We start from the raw sequence: 20222 nt of genomic DNA, 5'->3' as shown, positions 1-20222 counted from the left end.
GGAGAAGGAAGAGCTAGCCAGGGCTGAGCTGCTAAGCTGCTACTCTGGAGGCCCGGTGCAGCCTCCAGAGGAGCTGCCCTGAGCTGGCCTGAGCCAGGGCTCCAGCTGGCTGGAGGCAGAGGGAGTGTCCTGCGAGGTGACCCCATCCCTCTGTCAGCTCAAGGCCAGCCTGACAATTAGCTTTTCCTGAGAAACCCACAGGGCAGAAATTAAGGCCTGGCCCCAGGCCAGAAAGCAGAGATAAAGGCCCCTATGCCCTTTGACCCAGGAAATGCTCCAAGAAAAGGGAAAGACTGTATACAGGAAGTGGGTCAGGACTCTGACTCAGAAAAGGCTGCTGCTCCCTCAGCACAGAAAGCACCCCACAGACTCACACAAGGGGTGGGAAAGCCTCTGCCTCTGTTCTTCCCAGTCCTGGTGACCCAGAGTGAGTCCTTCTATCAATCTGGCCTTCTTCAAGATCATGAGTGCTGTGATCCATTCGTAATGCCTGAGATAGGTACCAAATAAACATCTGGGCTGTTCACTGTTCCTAATCTTTAAAAGCACTTGCAGCTTTTATGACATTTTTTGGGGGGGCGCTAATTGTAGAAAGGCTCATCGTTTCAGAAAGTCTGTCTTTTTCTTCTTAAATACTTTGTTTGAGGCTTGCTTTGTTGCTTTGTTTTAGGCTTGACATGGGGTTGCACTATGTAACCCAGGCTTGCCCCTGAATCAGTTTTTCTTCTCTTCCTCCTAAATGTTGGGGTGACAGGCATGCATCACTACATCTGGGTATTCGTTTTATCATTTGCCAAATAGACACCACTTTAAAAAAAAAAAAAGACAAAGATAAGGAGCTGGTGGCTCATGCCTATAAAGCTACTCAAGAGGCTAAGGTCTGAGGATCATGGTTCAAAGCCAGCCTGGGCAGGAAAGTCTGTGAGACTCTACTCTTATCTCCAATTAACCCCCAGAAAACCAGAAATGGCATTGTGGGTCAACATGGTAGAGCACTAGCCTTGAGCAAAGGAGGCTCTCAGGGACAGTGCCCAGGCCCTGAGTTCAAGCCACAGGACCCACACACAAACAAAAGACAAAAATGGTTAAAAAAAAATCATGATCCCATCAGGTAGGTTAACATGTAGTACATTTCCTTCCAGTTTTTCTCGGCCTTGACATACATCACATATGCATACACACACATGGAACCACAGCTACTATTACTGAGCACTGAGCACAGCCTGTTTGGCTTTCCAGCAATAGAGAGCTTACCCAGCATGTGTGAGATCCAGCATCCTGGGGCTTGAACCCAGAGCCTACATGCTGTCTCTGTACACTTTTTGTACTCAAAGCTAACGTTCTACCACTTGAGTCACAGCTTCTGGCCTTTTGGTAGTTTTACTGGAGATGAATCGCACAGACTTTCTTACCCAGGCTGGCTTTGAATGGCAATCCTCAGATTTCAGCCTCTTGAGTAGCTAGGATTACAGGTATGAGCCACCAGCGCTCAGCCAAAAAAAAGTTTTTATATGAAGAACTACTTTGTGTGTGCCTTGCATGCCATCTTGATTCTTGCTAAGTGTACACACATCCACATCATTTCTTCTCAGCTCTCCCTTGGAGCTATGAGCCCCGATGTACCTGAGCAGGCAGTGACAGCATTGCAGGGTCCTGAGTCTGGTCCCAGCTCTACAGGGCTGTGTACCGTGATGTGGAAAGGAATGGGCTAGCCAGTTCCAGCCCTGGGTTCTATGACTTTCCTGGTAAGACGGTCCCTGGTCCCTGGAATTCCAAGTCTGTTAGTGTGATGGGAATCTCAGCCTCAGCCTTGGAGCTATGGGCAACAGGACGCCATGTCCCTTCCTAGGAGATGCAGACAGGAAGTCTGAGCAGGAAAGGGGAAGGAGGGGGGTGCCCAATTTATAACTAAAATTCAACACATTTATTGTAAAGCTCAGCGGCGCACTGGGGCTGTATATCACGAGGCTGCCATCACTCTCCAGTTGCACTCATTACACAAAGCCTCCTTGGTCATTAGCAGTCCCTCCCCATCAGCCCTCCTCCCCAGCCCCAGCTCATCACTACTCTGGCTCTGTCTCCATGAATTTACCTTTTCTGGGTGTTTCATAGGTATTAGCCAGGGCTCTGCATAGCAGGGACTAGAAGAAGTGCTCATTTGATCAATCAATGAAACCACATCTACATACCATCCAAGTAGGCTCTCTGTAGGTCTATGTGTGCATGCAGTGTGCTCTGGCTATATTGCTCAAGTTGGCTGCCATCTCTAGACTCTCTGCTTAGTTTCCAGTGTAACTGGGGCTTGTTAGTTTTGAGACACAGTATCACTGTGTAACCCAAGCTGTCCTTAAACTCCTGGTCCTCCTGCCTCAGCCTCCTGAGTACTGAGGTTCCAGGCATGCATCACTGTGCCTAGGTAATACGTGACTTTTCCAATCTGTTTCTTTTGCTTAACGTGTTTTCAAGGTTCATCCATATCATGGCATATTATTAGTGCTGTGTTCCTTCTTCTGGCTGAATAGTATTCTGATGCATGGGTATATTTTATCGATTCCATTTATCCTGTGATGGACATTTGAGTTGTCTCCAGCTCTGGCTGTTATGAATGCTGCTGCTGTGAACACGGTGGATGCATTCCATGTAGATCTGTGCTGTCATCTTTCCCGGGGATACTAGGTCCTGTGGTGACTCTGGTTAACTTGGAAGGAGCTCCAGACTTTTAGAAGGCTGCCACTTGCATTGTGTCCCCCGGTGGGGCATGAAGATGGGCCCTTTCCCCAACATCCAGCCTGTGCTTTGCATACAGCCTTTGTGGCCCTCACACCAACCCACGAAGTTCCCAATATTTCCTCCACTTTGCCAAAGGGGGACCCAGGGCTCAAAGGCATGAAGTGACCCTCCCCTCAAGCACACACTGGGTGCCTGATCAGGCTACCTTCACATCCACTTCACACCCACCCCTCCCGCTGTCCGGCTCACTCGGTCACTGCTGACCAAGTGATCTTAGCCTGCTTTCTTCTCCAACCCTGGGTGCAGCGCTCCCCCCCCCCCATGCCTCACTCCAACCCTGCATGCTGCCCTCTAACCCTGGGCACTGTTTTGCAGACAGGAAAGTTGGACCCTCATTACCCCAAGGTCTGCGGACACAGAGGGAATGTCTTAGACATCAAGTGGAACCCTTTCAATGACTTCCAGATCGCCTCCTGTTCTGAAGATGCCACGGTGAGTGTCACCCCAGTGGGCACGTGCACTTCAGTTGAGAAGAATGGGTGAGGTGGCTGGGGCAGGCGGGGCAGGCCTGGGAGGTGGCTGCTGCCCACTGGGCTCCATTGGGCTCCTTCATTACCTAGTTGAGGTTGCTGCATGGGGGGATGGTGTCAGAGATCACAGAAGTTCTGGGTGCAGTGAGACTTGGTAGGGGACACACCTTCTCTCTCTAGGCCTTGGTTTTCCCCATCTGTAAAAATGGGCACATAGCTTCTGCTCATCTAATAAGACCTATCCAGATTCCCACCACAGATCCCACCACAGGGGTGGCTGTAAACTGTCACGAAAGTTGACAGAGGGAGACTTGCATGAACATGGACACCTAAACCATCCCAGAAGGTCCCAGTTTTTTTTAAGACTACAGTCTCAGCCAGGTATGGTGGCTCATACCTGTAATCCCAGCTACTTGGAAGTGAGGATAGTGCCAAGCTTTTTACCAACTCTCTTGCGCTCCTTCTCTATGCCAAGGACATATTTCCAGCCCCCACAATGTTCACTGTCAGTTACTTCTAATTCATTCTGTGCCTGCTTTTAATACAGTGGTTGTGATGTATAAAGCAAATGCAACCAAGAGATGAAAGTCAAGTCGATGCCATGGCTACTGTTTCTTGTGATCCCACCGTACCCCTGACTCCTGTTACTTCGCTGCAGCTCAGTCTTCCCAACAAAAACATCATACCATGTACAAGTCGTTATGTCGAAAACAAACTTTACAACTTTGGTGGGGGGGGAGGATTGGGTGGGGGGGGGTGCGAGGGAAGGATGAGAAAGGATGGGAAGGGGAAACAAAAGAGGAGGCTACAATGCTTGATAAGAAATGTACTCATTATCTTGCCCATGTAATTGTAGCCACTCTGTACAGTATTTTCACAATAAAATTAAAAAAAAATATCATACCAGGCATGATATTTTGCTAAGGCAAAAAGAGAAACAAAAGCCGGGCGCTGGTGGCTCACGCCTGTAATCCTAGCTACTCAGGAGGCTGAGATCTGAGGATCGCGGTTCAAAGCCAGCCCGGGCAGGAGAGACCGTGAGACTCCTATCTCCAATAAACCACCAGAAAACCGGAAGTGGCACTGTAGCTCAAGTGGTAGAGCACTCGCCTTGAGCTGAAGAGCTGAGGGACAGCGCCCAGGCCCAGAGTTCAAGCCCCACGACCGACCAAAAAAAAAGAGAGAGAAACAAAGTGTTGCAGAATGCTTATTGTTTGATCAAAGGAAACAGATTAGTTCATCAAGAAAGGAAAACAGAAGAACCTGAGAAGACCAGATATGGTGGTACATGCCTGTATTCTCAACACTAGGGAGATTGAAATGGGAGCATGAATTTGAAACCAGGCTAGCCTACATACTGAGACCTTGTCTCAAAAAATACACAGAGGTCAGACACTGGTGGCTCACACCTGTAATCCTAGCTACTCAGGAGGCTGAGAACTGAAGATGAAGGTTCAAAACCAGCCTGGGCAGGAAGGTCCCTAAGACTCTTATTTCCAATTAACCATCTGAAAACTGTAAGTTGCGCTGTGGTTCAAAGTGGTAGAGCACTAGCCTTGAGCAAAGGCACTCAGGGACAGCGCCCCAGGCCTCAAGACTCCAGGTTTTTAGCCCTGGCTGCCTCATGTACATTTGCCCTGAATGGTCTTTATTTCAGGCCCCATGGCCTGCCACTGTTCCTTCTAGATGCCCCAGGAGAGGGGAAAGGACAGGAAAGACAGGACTGAGGGCAGCAGTAATCCCTTCCCTGTAGATGCACCCATGCAAGTGCTCGGTTGCCTCCTCCCTGCCCCCCTGTCTTTAGTGTCAGGGTATGACCACAGCCAGCCTTGAGCAGTGACCACCCTCACCAGTCAGCTGTGAGTGGCATCTGGCCACACTCCAGGGAGAGTTCACTTCCTAGTTTTAAAGCCAGGATGACCCAGAAGGAAACGTTGCTCAACTGGAAGCAAAACTGTCTCCCTGAATACCTGCGCATGACACTGGGACCTGAGAACCTTGCAGGACCATAAGGAACATCAAAATAGCTCCAACTCCCTCTGTTGCCTCCCTGGGCCTAACACTACGCCTTGGTATTCCTCCATGCCTGGCGGTCATGACAACTCCTTCCATCTTCAGATTATTCCACTCTGGAAGGAAGTCTCAGCCTGGCCTCCTGGACTTTAGTTCTCTCCCTTTCCCGGTCATCCATGTATTCCTTCAAATGGACATGTTTATCCCTGCCCTGCCCTGCTCCACAGCCTACAGTGTCTCTCTTAGTGACTGGAACACAGACCCTTCATCCTGGCATTTGAGATGCCATGCCATCTGGGAGATAGGCTTGCAGCCCACACACCGGCCCCTCAACCTAGGCCATCATGGTGGCAAAGGCCCCTGGGGCAGACCTAGAAACAAAGCCTCTTCCCTGGCCAGGGTTCCACTGGTACTCTGAAAGGCCCAGCTGCCCCTCTGCTGAGGGTGGAAGCCATGGAGAGTGCTGTCCTAGTCCTTCCAGAAGACACTGCCAGATCTAAGACATAGGCGGGTCAAGGCCCCAGCCTCACCTTCCCTGGCCCATGTCTCTCCTGGCAGATTAAGATCTGGGACATCCCCAAGCAGCTGCTGACCAGGAACCTCACAACCTATAGCAAGGAGCTGGTGGGTCATGCACGCAGAGTGGGCCTGGTGGAGTGGCACCCTACTGCCGCCAACATCCTCTTCAGTGCCGGCTACGACTACAAGGTGAGTCTGTGTGTGCTGTTATGACCCATCACTACAAGCCAGGAGTTCTCACGGTGGTAGAGACCGGAGATCCAGATTCAGCTGCCATCAGCGGCAGAGGGAGACCCCTACGCACCTCATCTAGCGTCCATTTGGCTCCCTGCCCACTGGACTCCACTGGGCTCCTTCATCACCTAGTTGAGGTTGCTGCATGGGGGGATGGTGTCAGAGATCACAGAGAAGCTCTGGGTGCAGTGAGACTTGGTTTTCCCCATCTGTAAAAATGGGTACATAGCTTCTGCTCATCTAACGAGACCTATCCAGATTCATGTTCCTGTGTCAGATCCTATCACGGGTGACTGTAAACAGTCATGAAAGTTGACAGAGGGAGACTTGCATGAATAAGGACACCTCAGTGTCCTCTCTTGTTTATGAAAAAGCTGCTGTTGGATTTAGGGCCCACCCTGATTTATCATGACCACACTTTAACTACATCTGACCCTATTTCCAAATAAGGTTCCACATGAAGGGTCTAAGTGGACATGTCAACCCTTTATAATCTGTCTGCCAGAGACAGGCTGGGCCCTCCAAGACTCTTCCCCTGCCCTGACTGCCCAGCAAGCAGTCAGTGGGCCGTGGAGAGTGGGACACTTCACAGCCCAGGAGGCATGGGTGCTCTGCATCCCTGCCTCTGACTCACCCCTTGGAATGCAGCCCAGTCCTCTGGCCTCCCTGGGTCTCTTTCCCAGTGGGTAGGTAAATCAGGTCACTGGCCCCCCAGCATTGGTTTCTCGGCCCTTCTATTTCCATGGGAGTTTGCAGTTGCACCTCAGGGGCTTCTGTGGTAGATTTGGAGGAGTAGGAGCTGTCCCCGGGAGCTCTGGCTTTCTGCGGCCTTCTGCTCTTTATGTGAGGTATGTCTACATGTCCAACGGAGGTATTCCATCCCCACCTCCAGGGGGCGCTACGCACACACAAACTGTGGCTATGGGTTGCCTTGGAGATGTGCAGAGCACAGCCTGTGCACCTAGCCATGGCAGCCCTGGTTAGCCAAGTAAAGTGAAAAACGCTTCTAATAACGATTCGAAAACTGGATCATCTGGTCCCCTGGGGTCCTCCCAGCACGGGCAGAGAAAGATGGTATTGATCCTCCACCAAGCTAGTTTGACTCCAGCTTCCACCCCATGCTGTGGGCCAGGCAGCCAGCTACATACACATACACACACACACACACACACACACACACACACACACACACACGGGGGGGGGAGGGGGGAGGGGGGGACCATGTGTAACCCTGTGAACTGTGTGGGTCAGGCCATGGTGCTCAGATCCAGCATTCTGCCATGCAGGTGATGATCTGGAACCTGGACACAAAGGAATCTGTCATCATGAGCCCTGTGAAGACAATCGCCTGTCACCAAGACGTCATCCTCTCAATGTCCTTCAACACCAACGGCAGCCTGCTGGCCACCACCTGTAAAGACCGCAAGATTCGCATTCTCGATCCCCGGTTAGGGACCGTCCTGCAGGTCAGTGCAGGCTGAGGAGACTCTGAGGGAAGTGTGCCAGGACTGCCATGGACGGCTGGGCTAGGCAGCATAAAGAAAGATGGGCCACGCCTACTTTTCAGATAAAATGAGACCAAAAAAGAAGTGACATACCCACATCAAGCTGTGGAAGTTGGTCAGAATGCCTCAGCTCTGTTCTAGGTTGCTGTTCTGGGTCAGGAGACCGAGGCCCTACTGAGTACCCTTAGGCAAGCACTCTGCCCCTTTCAATCCTTCCTCATTGAGGATCAGATTGGACACGCTGGGTGCAGTGCACATCCAGCTCTGTGCCTTGCTTGGCATAGGTGCCAGGCAAGTATGCTTGGCATAGGCTATTAGCAAGTATGAATCAGGACAGAGATTGCCTATCCTAGCTCAGAAACACCAACTTCTAGACAAGAGTAGGGAAAGACTCTACATGGCTTCCTGGAGGTGGTGTCCCCCTGAGGGATGGTCTCCAGAGGGCTGGGTAAGAGAAGGAGGCCAGAAGCCCCAGCTGCAACCAGGAGCCCCAGGCAGGATCCCCCTGAATTGACACACATGTCTCTCCAGGAAGCCAGCTACAAGGAGCACCGCGCCAACAAGGTGCTGTTTCTGGGGAGCATGAAAAAGCTGCTGTCCACAGGCACATCCCGCTGGAACAACCGGCAGATGGTCCTGTGGAACCAGGTGAGTCTCCACACCCTCCTTACCCTTCCCACCACCCTCAGCCTCATCTATCTGGTATACAGAAGCCAGGGACAGGAGAGGTCAACAGCCCATTGGCTTTACCTCTTGTCATTCAGGAGGGAGATGGGCGGGGCCCTGGGGGGAGAAGGGCACAGCTGGAGACAGGCCCCCAGTGTAAGGCTAATAAGCTTAATGGATGGGCAGCTGAGGGAGAAGGGTTGCCTGGCAGTGCTGTCTGGAAGGAGCACTTGGCACATGCTTCAGAGACTGGACAGAACCTTCATCCATCCAGATAAAGGAGAAAATAAACTCAGAGCAGGGTAGAGATATGTGAGATCAGGTATGCCAAAAATGGCTTGCTAGCCAGGTGCTGGTGGCTCACACCTGTAATCCTAGCTACTCAGGAGGGGCTGAGATCTGAGGATCACAGTTTGAAGCCAATCTGGGCAGAAAAGTCTGTGAGACTCTTATCTCCAATTAACCACAAAAAAAAAAAAAGCCAGAAGTAGAGCTGTGACTCAAAGTGGTATAGTGCTATCCTGGAGCACAAAAAGCTCAGGGATAGCACCCAGACACTAAGTTCAAGCACCACAGCCAATAACCAAAAAAAGAGAGAGACTTGCTAAGCCAGCTATGACTCCAGCTACGCAGGAGGCAGAGGGTAGTAGAGTGCCTACCCAGAAAGCACCAGGCCTGGGTTCAATCTCCAATCACTCTCTCTCTCCCTCTCATACACGCACATACACACACACACAACATAAATGCACATACATGCATGTCCTTTCAGCAAGAGTGAGGTAGATATATGTACACATATGTACATGGTAGATCGAGTTTGTCTTACGTGCATGTGTGTATGCATAAACACACATGAACCTTTATGCATGCATACCCTTTCAGAAAGGGTGGTGAGATACATACATGTACACAGGTACCCTCTGCACCCACGAGGTCACGTTTTGTCTTGTACCTGTATGGGTACACAGACAAACACTCATGCCCATATAGACACATCCTTTGGGTGAGGGTGATGATACACACATGTATGTGTGCACACACATGCACACTGCCCTGGGGTACCAGGTCTCTAACTCACAAGCCTTCCTGACTCCCTCCCCTTGCAGGAAGACCTGTCAGTGCCTCTCACCGAAGAGGACCTGGACGGCTCCTCGGGCGTGCTGTTCCCCTTCTACGACCCAGACACCAACATGCTCTACGTGGTGGGGAAGGTCAGTCCAGCCAGACGGGGAGGCAGGAAGGGTCCGAGCTCAGCTCCACAGCTGTCTCCACGGCAGCCCTGGACTCTGGGGGTACAGAGAGGAGACAAGGAGAGCACTTGTTATCCCAACAGAGACCAAGTCCCTCTGGCCTCAGGTCACCATGACAACCAGAAATTCCCCCCAGGGGTAAGATCCACTGGTGGTCTCTGAAGACAGCCTCTCTTGAGACTTGGGCCTGTCCTCAGGGTGTGTAGGTCCTGGTTAGAGGGCGGGTTGACCTCTCTTCCTTCACTGGCAGTAGGGTGCATTCCCTGGATCCCCTGGGGTTCACGCAAGGCCAGGGTTCTGCTGCCTGGCCACTGTGTGGGCAGGGCAGCCCTGATGGCCGGCTCTGACCTTTGCCCTCCCTGCCTCAGGGTGATGGCAACATCCGCTACTACGAGGTGAGCGCCGACAAGCCGCACCTCAACTACCTGACTGAATACCGCTCCTATAACCCGCAGAAGGGGATCGGTGAGTCGGGGCTGGCCGGGCAGCCACAGGAGGGGAGGCAGGAGGTACAGCAGGGCTGACCTGTGGGCCTTAGTGCTTGGTTCTGGTGCCCATCACACAGTGCTGCTCACCAAAGGATTTAACCAAAGGAGATGTGTCTGGGCTCATGGTTCAGGAGGTCCAGGGCGGAGGGGCGGCCCTTAGCAACATCCTTTGTGCTGGCTGAGTCCTGAGACAGGCGGGACGTCCCATGATGCGTATATTCCCTCCCAGACTCCCACCCTAAACACCGCACACACATTACATCGCCATCCGCTTTCATACTGCCCAGTGGGAATTTTATTGCCACATATGAAACCTTGGGTGGGGGACCCTCAAACTACAGTAGGGCTGTCTCTGAGGTGTAGGGCAGCACAAAGGAGCCAGCCAGGGGGGCTTCCTGGAGGAAGCAGTAGTAGAGGAACTGAAAGAGGATGAAGAGCATGGCTAGGAGAGAAGGACATGGCTCGGGCCATAGTGTCAGAGAGATGAAACACATTGACCTAAAGGGATTTCCAGCAATCAAGCCCTGCTCCTTTCTAAATGTAGTAGTTTAGAAAGATCCAACTATATGCTACTTTTAAGAAGTCCAGGGGGCTGGGAAGGTAGTTCAGTGGTAGAGCGCTTGCCTTGCATACAAGAGGCCCTGGGTTCGATTCCTCAGCACCACATAAGCAGAAGAGAAAAAAAAGCTGGAAGTGGCTCTGTGGCTCAAGTGGTAGAGCGCTAGCCTTGAGCTGAAGAGATGAGGGACAGCGCCCAGGCCCAGAGTTCAAGCCCCATGACCGACAAAAAAAAAAAAAAAATCCACATAAGTTGATTTAAAAAAAAAAAGTAAGGGGCTAGATGGGTTGGATGGGGAAAAAAAAACTGGGAGAAAATAAGAAAGGGGGGGTGACACTGTTCAAAAAGAAATGTACTCATTATCTGACTTAGGTAGCTGTAACCCCTCTGTACATCACCTTTATAACAACAACTAAAAAGTAAAGGACTGAAGACAGATATACCATGCTAACACTAATGAATAGAAAACTGGAAGCCAGCCACCATAATGTAACTTCTGTCACCTCAACTACTTGGGAATTGGAGATCAGGAAGACTGATGTTTGAGGCTAGCCCAGGTGAAAAGTTGGTAAAAATCCCCACTTCAACCAAAAAGCCAGATGTAATACTAAATGCCTGTCATCCCAGCGGGGGGAGGAGTCCAGCTCTGGGCAAGAACACAAAACCCTATATGAAAAATAACTAAAATTTGTAAAAAGGAGCCAGACCAGGCGCCAGTGGCTCACACCTGTAATCCTAGCTACCCCACATACTGAAATGTGAGGATCGTGGTTCCTGAAGCCAGCCCAGAGAGACAAATCCAAAAGATGCTTATCTCCAATTAGCCACCAAAACACTAGAAGTGGAAGTGTAGCTCAAGTAGTAGAATGCCAGCCTGGAATGGAAAAAGGGAGAAAACCCAGGGGAGTTCCAGCCCCAGTGCCAGCACCAAAAAAAAAAGATTAGAGGCATGGCTCAAGTGGTAGAGCACCCACCTAGCAAATGCAAGGCCCTGAGTTTCAGGCTCAGTGCTGTCAGTCAAAAGTAGGCTAACCGGACTAAGCAGCTGTTACGGAGCAGAGGCTTTGGGATGGAGGTAGGTGAGTAGAGCAGAGCGTGCTAGTGCCCGTGAGGTTGTAGCTAGAACTATTGAAACCCTTGAGGGTGGAGAGGAATCTGGTTACTTTGATTCCATTTTTCTAGCCCAGGGTCTGGCCCAGCCTCCACTAAGGGTCCGGGTATTCAGCTTGGCTTTGCCTTGTACTCTAGGCCCACCGGGGCCCAGCCTGACTAGAACGCCTTGACCCTCTTTGGCCATCAATCCACAGGTGTCATGCCAAAGAGAGGTCTCGACGTGTCCTCCTGCGAGATCTTCCGCTTCTACAAGCTGATCACAACCAAAAGCCTCATTGAGCCCGTCTCCATGATCGTACCCCGGCGGGTAAGGCATGGAGGAGGCAGGCCTGGGATGCCCAGGTCCCAAAACCTCTGGCCTATGCTGTGAGGGCACAGCCACGGTGGGGAGGGGCTGAGGGGCCCTCACTGGGGGAATGGCCCTGCTCAGGGTCAGTGTGACATCACTGGGGCCTGGGGGCTTGGGCCTCGCCCACCTTTGTTGTGCACTGGGCAGATCTGGGCCTTGGTGGCCTCAGCTCAGCAGGGGTGGGGGTAATCCTCCCCATGTGGGCAGCCACCCCTTGGCCATCCCCTCACTGTCCAGAGTTCTCTTACAGTCGGAATCGTACCAAGAAGACATCTACCCACCCACGGCAGGGGCCCAGCCCTCCCTGTCTGCCCAGGAGTGGCTCAGTGGGATGAACAAAGGTGAGGAAGGAGGAAAACAAGAGAGTTGAGGGCAGCGGGGGGGGGGGGGGGGGGGGGGGGGGGGGCAGTGGAGACTGGCTTTTCAGTGGCCCCAAGTGGCTGAGCAGGGTTTTGCCTATATTTTTTTTGTCCTGTCTCAGAGGACAGCCAGTCCCCACAGGTTACAATCACACATAGGGCTAGCGAGTCAGGCGCTTCACCAAGGCACTCCGAAACTCCAGCTCAGCCTGGCACTGGCGGCTCACACCTGTAATCCTCGCTAGTAGGAGGCTGAGATCCAAAGACTGCAGTTCAAACCCAGCCTGGGCAGGAAAGCCTAGGAAACTATTTACTAGCAAAAGGCCAGAAGTAGAGCTGTGGCTCAAGTGGTAGAGCACTAGACTTGAGCAAAAGAACTAAGGGGCAGCAAGGAAAAGAGAGAAGAAAGGAAGAGAAAGAAGGAAGGAAGGAAGGAAGGAAGGAAGGAAGGAAGGAAGGAAGGAAGGAAAGAAGGAAGGAAGGGAAAGAAAGAAGATAGGAAGGGAAGGAAGACAAGAAGGAAGTCTAGCTCAAGGGATGTTCCCTGTGGAAGATGTCATATTCAGGCTAATCAGGTGACTATGGTTAGACTCCTGTCTGTTCCCCACCCACACATTGCATTTACCTCCTCTGCCCACTGCCTGGCCTGACTGTCCACTTCTGTCAGTGCAAGTATCAGCCCAGCAGGAGGAGAACTATGTCCCCACCCATATCTGGTGCACACTCCCATAGTTCATATATCCCCAGGATCTGAAGTCCTGACCCTGCTGACTAGTGTCATTTCCCAGTTTTGTGCGGTACTTATCTGGACTCTGCACCCTCCCTCCAGCCTCCACCTTCCCTCTGTATTGTGGTGCCTGCCTTCCTTGCTCCCTGGAGTGCTAACAGACAATGAACTTAGTAGATGGCAGAGGTCACTGAGGGTGGCCCTCTCCCCTCAAGCTCATGGCCTCTGGGGTAGCTCTTGTGCACATGCTCTGCTGTTCCCACACGCCAGCCTTTGTGTAGGTAGCTGCACGCAGGCGGCTGCCTGTCATGGGGGCACCTACATTATGTCGGTGCCCTATGCCCATCTGCTTAGGGCTGCTCAGTCCGCTGATAGCCTTTTGTTTTCCTCCCAGATCCAGTCCTGATGTCTCTTAGGCCCGGCTCTCAGCTGCTGAGTCCCCAGCCCCTGACTCCAGAGAGACCCCTCTCCACTTCTGGGGCCTCTGCCTCAAGCCCGCCCTTGGGGCCTACAGCAAAGCTGGCTGTAGATGTTGGCCGGAAGTCCTGCTCTCTGCCAGAGGGGAAGGTGACAAGTTGGACAACAGAACACCAGCTGGAAGAGAAGAAGTCTTGGCTCACAAATGGCTTTGATGTTTTTGAATGTCCTCCACCAAAGACGGAGAATGAGGTATGAGGGAAAGCAGGCATGTGTGTGTGTGGGGGGGGGGGGTATTGGGAGAGGGGATCAGCTTAGCCCCCCATGGAAAGGTCCTAGAAGAAGGCAGAGGAATAAGGGCATGAGAGATACAGCCATCTCTCTGGCCTGGCCTGGTCCTTGGCTTACCTGAATAATTCAGTCAATAATAAGTAGGCTCTGAGCACCGAGTCTATACCAACATGAACAAGAGAATGTGAGTTGCTGGCAAAGAAGTATCTGTAAAATTCACATTTAACCTGGAGAGCATTATACAGCACCAACCTTCTGGAATTTTCTAAGCTTTCAGCATCAACCTTTAGGGCTTGGGATTGTGGCTCAAGTGGTAGAGTACCTGCCTCAGCAAAGACCCTGGATCAAATCCTCAGTACTGCAAAAAAGAAGGTAGAGTTGGCTTTGTTAAGTGTCTGCTGGGTGCCAGGCTCTGGAGCGAGCAGGCAGGCCCTTGGCAGTACTTGGAACTCAGTTCTCTCCACAGCCCTGGAGGTCAGTGTGGAGGAGCTGATAAGACGGCTGGCATGTCAGTGAGGATGCAGAGGTGATGGTGGCTCTGCCCACGGCCTCAGACCTGGGCTCACTTCCCTTTGGTGGAGCGACTCTCCCCACCAAGATCTAGACTGCTAACCGTACTGTGTGAATGGTGAGGTAACCTTTCTGACTCCCATTCCCAGAGGAGATTGAAGCTTAGAGTAGGTAGGTGACTCACCCACAGATTGGTAAAACACCGATCTCTAGACATCAGGACAGAATATCCTGTCCTCCAGTCCTCAGGAAGCATTCAAGCCTTTTTGAATTTCACTTGCTGGATGAAATAAACAAGACTTTGTAGCAGATAGGCATCATGGTTCTCCCTTGTTAATGTTATCACCTCTGCTTGAGTCAGAAAGTGGCAGTATTGGGCAAAAGGGGTTCATGCCTGTAATCTCAGCTCCATGGGAGGCCTTGAAAAGTGAAGGCCTGTCCTCCCCCCTCCAAAAAAAATTATCAAGACCTAATTTCAAAGAACAAGCTATAATGGCATTTGCAGGGAAATGGATGGAGCTAGAAGGAATCATGTTGAGCGAGGTAAGCCAAGAACAAAGAGACAAACGGTACATGGTCTCCCTGATAAGTGGATGCTAAATCCAAAAGGTTAGGTGATACGACAAAACTAACAGGACTTAAGAAACAAAGAACTCCCGCTCATCTGGTTGAACCACTACTAAATATCCCCATGCTGCTGATCACAAACATGGTATATAACATGTAAACACTGTTATATATTACAGACTGTGGTAGACAATTTGCTCCAGGGAAGTTAGAATGAACTTGTGACTTTGAAATTATGTAATCATTTAATCACAATCAAAAAAAAAAGAACCTCGGGGAAGGGAGGGAGGGAGGGGATGGTAGGGGGAAAACAATGGAGGGGGTAACAATGTTCAAGAGGAAGTGTACTCATTACCTCACTCATGTAACTGTAACCCTCTGTATAGTAGCTTTACAATAAAATTAAATTAAAAAAAAAAAAAAAAAAAGGAACAAGCTAGATGTGGTGGCACATGACTATCACCCAGCTACTCTTGGAGGCTATAGTAGGTAGTCCAAACTCCACTCAGGCAAACTTGTACACCCTATCTGAATAATGAAAGCAAACATGGCTAAGGGAACTAATCAATAAAAGGGCAAAGGAGCCAAGGAGAGCCTTCTTAGAAGAAGAATGGCAAATTGGCACATGAGGAAATGCTCAACATCCCTGGCCATAAAGGAAATGTAAATCAAAACAACTCTGAGATTCCATGTCACCCCAGTTAAATTGGCCAACATGTATTTGGACAACAACAAATGCTGGCAGGGATGTGGGGAGAAAGGAACCCTACTTCACTTTTGGAAATGTAAACTAGTGCAACCATTCTGGAAGGAGGTTTGGAGATTCTTTTTTTTGGGGGGGGGCGGGGGGGTCCGGTCGTGGGGCCTGAACTCTTGGCCTGGGTGCTATCCTTCAGCTCTTCAGCTCAAGGCTAGCACTGTACCACTTGAGCCACAGCGCCACTTCCGGCTTTTTTTTTTCTGCTTATGTGGTGCTGAGGAATCGAACCTAGGGCGTTAAGCATGCAAGGCAAGCGCTCTACCACTGAGCCACCTTCCCAGCCCCAGGTTTGGAGATTCTTAAAAAAAACAAAAACAAAAAGCCTAAACATAGAATTTCCCTACAAGCTGGTGCTGGTGGCTCACACCTGTAAACCTAGCTACTCAGGAGGCTGAGATCTGAGGATCACAGTTCAAAGCCAGCTTAGGCAGGAAAGTCCGTGAGTCTCTCCAATAAGACCACTCAGAATACCAGAAGTGGCGCTGTGGCTCAAATAGTAGATCACTAACCTTGAGCCAAAGAGCTCAGGGACAGCACCCAGGCCCAGAGTTTACAACCCACGACTGGAAAAAAATATATTCACCCATTAGAAAGAATAAGATTATGTCATTTTCAGGGAAATGGAACAATGAATCATGTTAAGTGAGGTAAGCCAAGCTCAGAGACAAATGGCACATGTTTTCTCCCAGATGTCAAAGGTAGACCTAAAATACCCCTGGACATGATAAGCTGAAAACCTACATAGGATTCTAGGCATTCACATACAGTCAGCCAGACTAAAGGCAGATAGATACCCTTAAGGGAGGAACCCAAAGGTGTAACTCCTCTGAACATTTAAACTATTTATTGAAATGAACACCAGGAAATGGAAACATGGAGGTTTTTTTGTTATGTTATTAGTGGTGGTATATGTTTTTACTTTGGGGTTTTTTTTCTCCTGGGTTGGTAAAGTAAAGGTGCAGAAAGGGAGGGAGGAAGAGTGAACAAATGCAACAGTGGTCTTCAGTATACACTATGGTGGAAAATGACCTGTGTAACTTATGGACAAGGAATGAAAGAGAGAAACTGGGGAAAAGTAAAGGAAGGGGTGATATTATCCAAAAAAAATGTACTCATTATCTGACTTATGAAATTGTAGCCCTTCTGTATATCATGTTAATAGTATCAAAATTATTTTTAATGTCTGGGCATGGCTCAAGTGGCAGAGCAACTACCTCTTCCAAGCATGAAGCACTGAGTTCAAATTCTAGTATCACTAAAAAAGGGTGGGGTGGTGTTTTGGTCTTCTAGTGCCCTGCCCCAGCATCCCAGGCTAGCCAGGTAACTCTGTCCTCTGATCTCTGCTTTCCCAGCTGCTACAGATGTTCTACAGACAGCAGGAAGAGATTCGAAGGCTCCGTGAACTGGTGACACAGCGAGAGGTCCAGGCCAAGCAGCTGGAACTGGAGATCAAAAACCTGCAGATGAGTTTGGGACAGTACTGAGCAGAGGCCTCTGCCACCCTCACCTCAGGGACACCACTCGGCTCTGTGGGGAGGTCCAGAACCAAACCACAAGTCCCAAGAACAACCACTATTTCTATATTTTTTACGAGAAGACAAAACTCTCGGCCTTGGAAAGAGATTGCAGTGGGACTCGGAGCCGGTGTTTCTCTTTGCCTTCTTTCAACAGCGGTTTTGTCCTGACTTTGTTTAGATGACACTTTGCCTCCTGCTGAATTCAGTTAAGGGTCTGCTATGGCTAGAAGTTCTTGAGGGGGGAAAAGAACATTGTAGAAAGTAAGAGCTGGACCCGAGATAGCAAGTGGTCATTTTTTGTTTTTACATTTGTAAACGAGTGATCTGGCCCAATTCCCTCATTTTACAGGTGGAGAAATCTGTAGGAGAAGCTAGTAGGATCACAGCAGGGTTGGGCTTGAGATCCTGCTCTCCTGGGTCTGTCTGTCTATTTGTCTGTCTGCCGTTTCTCACCCTGAACTCAACTGGTTTTGGCCTTGGCTGTGTTCAGCTTACTTGGTGACCTCTTCCAAAGTCCTCTTTATTTTCCGTTTCTCCTTCTGAACCAGGCACACCTGGTGTGAGCCTCAGTAGGACGGGCTACCAGCAACCTTGACTTGACCCTGCATGGTGCTCATGACCTAGGTTGGCTATAAAGGGGCCCAGGAGGCTTTAACCTGAGGGCGAGTGAACCGAGAGTCAGCCAGATTCTTTCCCCCACAATCGGCCTGACCCAGGGATATAGATAGTAGGGTCTACCTACAGAGCTATCTGTGACTTCTTGGTGACAGCCTGCCTCCTCCAAGATAGCAGAGGGGACCCATGGAGGTGGAGAACCCCAGTACAGGATGTGCAGAGCCACCCCGTCACACACACACACACACACACACACACACACACACACACACACACGCTGGAGAGGAAGTAGGACTAGGGCCAAAAATGCGGTCCAAAGGCCAAGTGGGTGTCCCTGCCCTGTGGATCTATGTCCTGAGTGCTGCTCTGAGCTTGCTCTTTCTCAGGGGCCAGCCCTCATCCCTAGGGAGAATGAGAGCTGAGACTTTTCTGTGGCTGCTCCTTAACCTGGGGGCACAGACCACACACACACTGGCCTCTCTCACTGGGTCCTTCTGGATGGCCACTGTAGGAGAGCCACCCAGCATAGCTTTGGGCCCACAGTGTATGTCAGGAAATACAGATGCCCAGGCCCCTCCCAGGGAATCCGGAAGCTGACTGCAGACAAGAGCCTGGCGGGCTGTGTGAACACAAAGCCGAGCTGCAACAAGAAAGTTAAGAGCAGAGACCAGCTCATCCCTCTGCACCTCTTGGCACTCATCAAAGTAAAGAATGAGCACCAGACAGGACCTAGGACTCAAAACTCAGTACTCCCATCTGCCCTTACACCCTACCCATAGCTGGTACCCCATCTAACTCGTCACAGACCCCATCCCTCAATCACTTACTTCTTCCGTCATTGGGACTCAGGCTCCCATGATGCACCAGCCAAGCTTCTCATACTGTGCTCTGGAGGAAAAGGCCAAGCATGGGCATGACCAGGGAAGCAGAGCACCCCTAGGTGGGATTAGCTCCCCCACTGCATTTGTGCGCAGCACTTCCCACCTCCACCCACTGGTGCGTGCTATCTCCCACAAGTCAGCACATCCTAACCCTGAGGTCTCAGGTTGCAGCTGGGGAGGGAGCCCAGCAGCCTGTGGCTGCCCACCCAGCCCAGCCCAGCCCTTCCAATGTGCTCCTCCCCTCCCCCAAGGGATCCAGGCTTCACACTCAAAAACAGGACACAGGCAGCTTTGAACAAACCTTTCCCTTTTTACATCTAGAATAAATTATTTATTTCATAGCAAAGGAGAGGGATAGGTAATTTTTATCAGGTATTTTTTTAAGCCATCTTATTTTTTTAATTGTGTTTTTTACGTTCTTGAGCTGAGTGAGCATACCTACCCTGCAATGACAAAGGGTCCAGCCAAATGGGCAGAGCAGCCCCAATCTCCTTCCTGCACACCTGGGAGGCCCCTTTCTGTTGACTCAGGAACTTTCTGCAGATAAGGACAGCAGTTGGAGATCAGTGGCTGATGGCCCACTTAGCGCTACAATAACTGCTTCCTGGAAAGATACTTGAGGTTGAATCTTGGTGGGAAACAGGAAGTCAGAAATTGATCTGTGCTTTTAATACGAAACCGTGCCTGAAACAGTTTGTTTTCATGTTTCTGAAACGCCTTGTACCTTTGTAAAAATAATAATAATAATAAAGGCCTGGGAATGTAGCTCAGTGGTGGAGCACCTGCCTAGTAGGCTCAAAGCCCTAAGTTCCATTCCCAGCACCACAAACACACAAAAACGCATCTATACAAAAAGTAAAAATGGAAGACATGGAATTGTGCAATGAATAAGAATAACAAAATAATAAACATCTGGTTAGACATTTTAATAAATGAAACTTTCTTTTCTTGATTTGTTCCACAAATACTAGTTAAGCATCTATTGTTGGGGCCAGACGGGGCTGGGGAGAGGTAGAACCTTCCAGAGCATCACCACTACCAAAAAAACGTTTTCCATCCTGGTTAGGAAAATGGGGAGGGCCAAAATGGGGGCAGGCAGGGAAGGCTGCTCTGGGAAGTAAAAGCAAGAAAGGCTTCCTGGAGAAAGGTGACAGGCCAAAATCCCTAAATCAAAATGAGCAAATCAAGGCTCATTTGGAGAAGCAGGAAGGAAAGAGGAAAAAAGAAGCATGTCCACAAGGAGTAGCATATAGACGAAGGCAGGCAGTATGAGCCTAATGTCATGTAAATTTGAGCCCAAGGCAAAGGCTTTCTCGAGGCTCTCCCTCTCCCTCTTCCCCAGGAGGGCAGGGGATGCGCCCCGATGCGCCCTCCGGGGACGGCCACGGCCACTTTGGGCACACCCGCGCCCCAGTGTGCGGAGCGCGATGCCTACCTTCCGCTTCGCGTTTCCTTGGAGACTTCGCTCCAGTCCCAGGCGGGCGCAGAGCACCCGGTGCCCCGCGCTCGTGGGCCGATGCCGCCCTCGCCGCCCCGGGGCCCGCCCCACCCCCGGGCCGCTTTCGCTTCCCGCGAGCCCCGCCCGTGGCACTGCCGGCGCGCCGGCTCCGGGATCCGGGGAG

The 20222-nt window shown here is 50.7% G+C and overlaps 1 protein-coding gene and 1 long non-coding RNA gene across 5 annotated transcripts in view; one reads left to right on the top strand and one right to left on the bottom strand.

The window, feature by feature from the left end:
- Positions 1-17583, top strand: part of Coro2a (coronin 2A) — a 54112-nt gene extending 36529 nt beyond the window's left edge. Inside the window, exons 3-12 of one of the 2 annotated variants that reach the window (XM_042697993.1) lie at positions 3106-3222; positions 5832-5981; positions 7313-7492; positions 8063-8179; positions 9304-9408; positions 9816-9912; positions 11802-11914; positions 12207-12297; positions 13437-13711; positions 16940-17583. In XM_042697993.1, the coding sequence (XP_042553927.1) occupies positions 3106-3222; positions 5832-5981; positions 7313-7492; positions 8063-8179; positions 9304-9408; positions 9816-9912; positions 11802-11914; positions 12207-12297; positions 13437-13711; positions 16940-17071 (1377 nt within the window). In that variant the 3' untranslated portion in view covers positions 17072-17583. The remainder of the gene's footprint in view (positions 1-3105; positions 3223-5831; positions 5982-7312; positions 7493-8062; positions 8180-9303; positions 9409-9815; positions 9913-11801; positions 11915-12206; positions 12298-13436; positions 13712-16939) is intronic. The other variant, XM_042698002.1, reaches the window with a different exon arrangement.
- LOC122123620 lies at positions 9400-20137 on the bottom strand. Of its 3 annotated transcripts, none has more exons than XR_006150418.1 (4): positions 20036-20137; positions 19043-19137; positions 18547-18607; positions 9400-9483 (listed from the first exon to the last, which is right to left on the bottom strand). It is a non-coding gene; the product is annotated as an uncharacterized LOC122123620 (long non-coding RNA). The 3 variants fall into 3 exon arrangements; XR_006150417.1 differs by lacking the exon at positions 9400-9483 and adding an exon at positions 16520-17044; XR_006150419.1 differs by lacking the exon at positions 9400-9483 and adding an exon at positions 16520-17029.
- Between the last annotated feature and the right edge of the window lie 85 nt (positions 20138-20222).

The sequence above is a fragment of the Dipodomys spectabilis genome, unplaced genomic scaffold (assembly GCF_019054845.1).
Source record: "Dipodomys spectabilis isolate Male_0828 unplaced genomic scaffold, ASM1905484v1 ptg000006l, whole genome shotgun sequence".
Taxonomy (NCBI): Eukaryota; Metazoa; Chordata; class Mammalia; order Rodentia; family Heteromyidae; genus Dipodomys; species Dipodomys spectabilis.
Note: the sequence above shows the minus strand (reverse complement) of the source record. Positions and strands in the feature narration are given on the sequence as shown.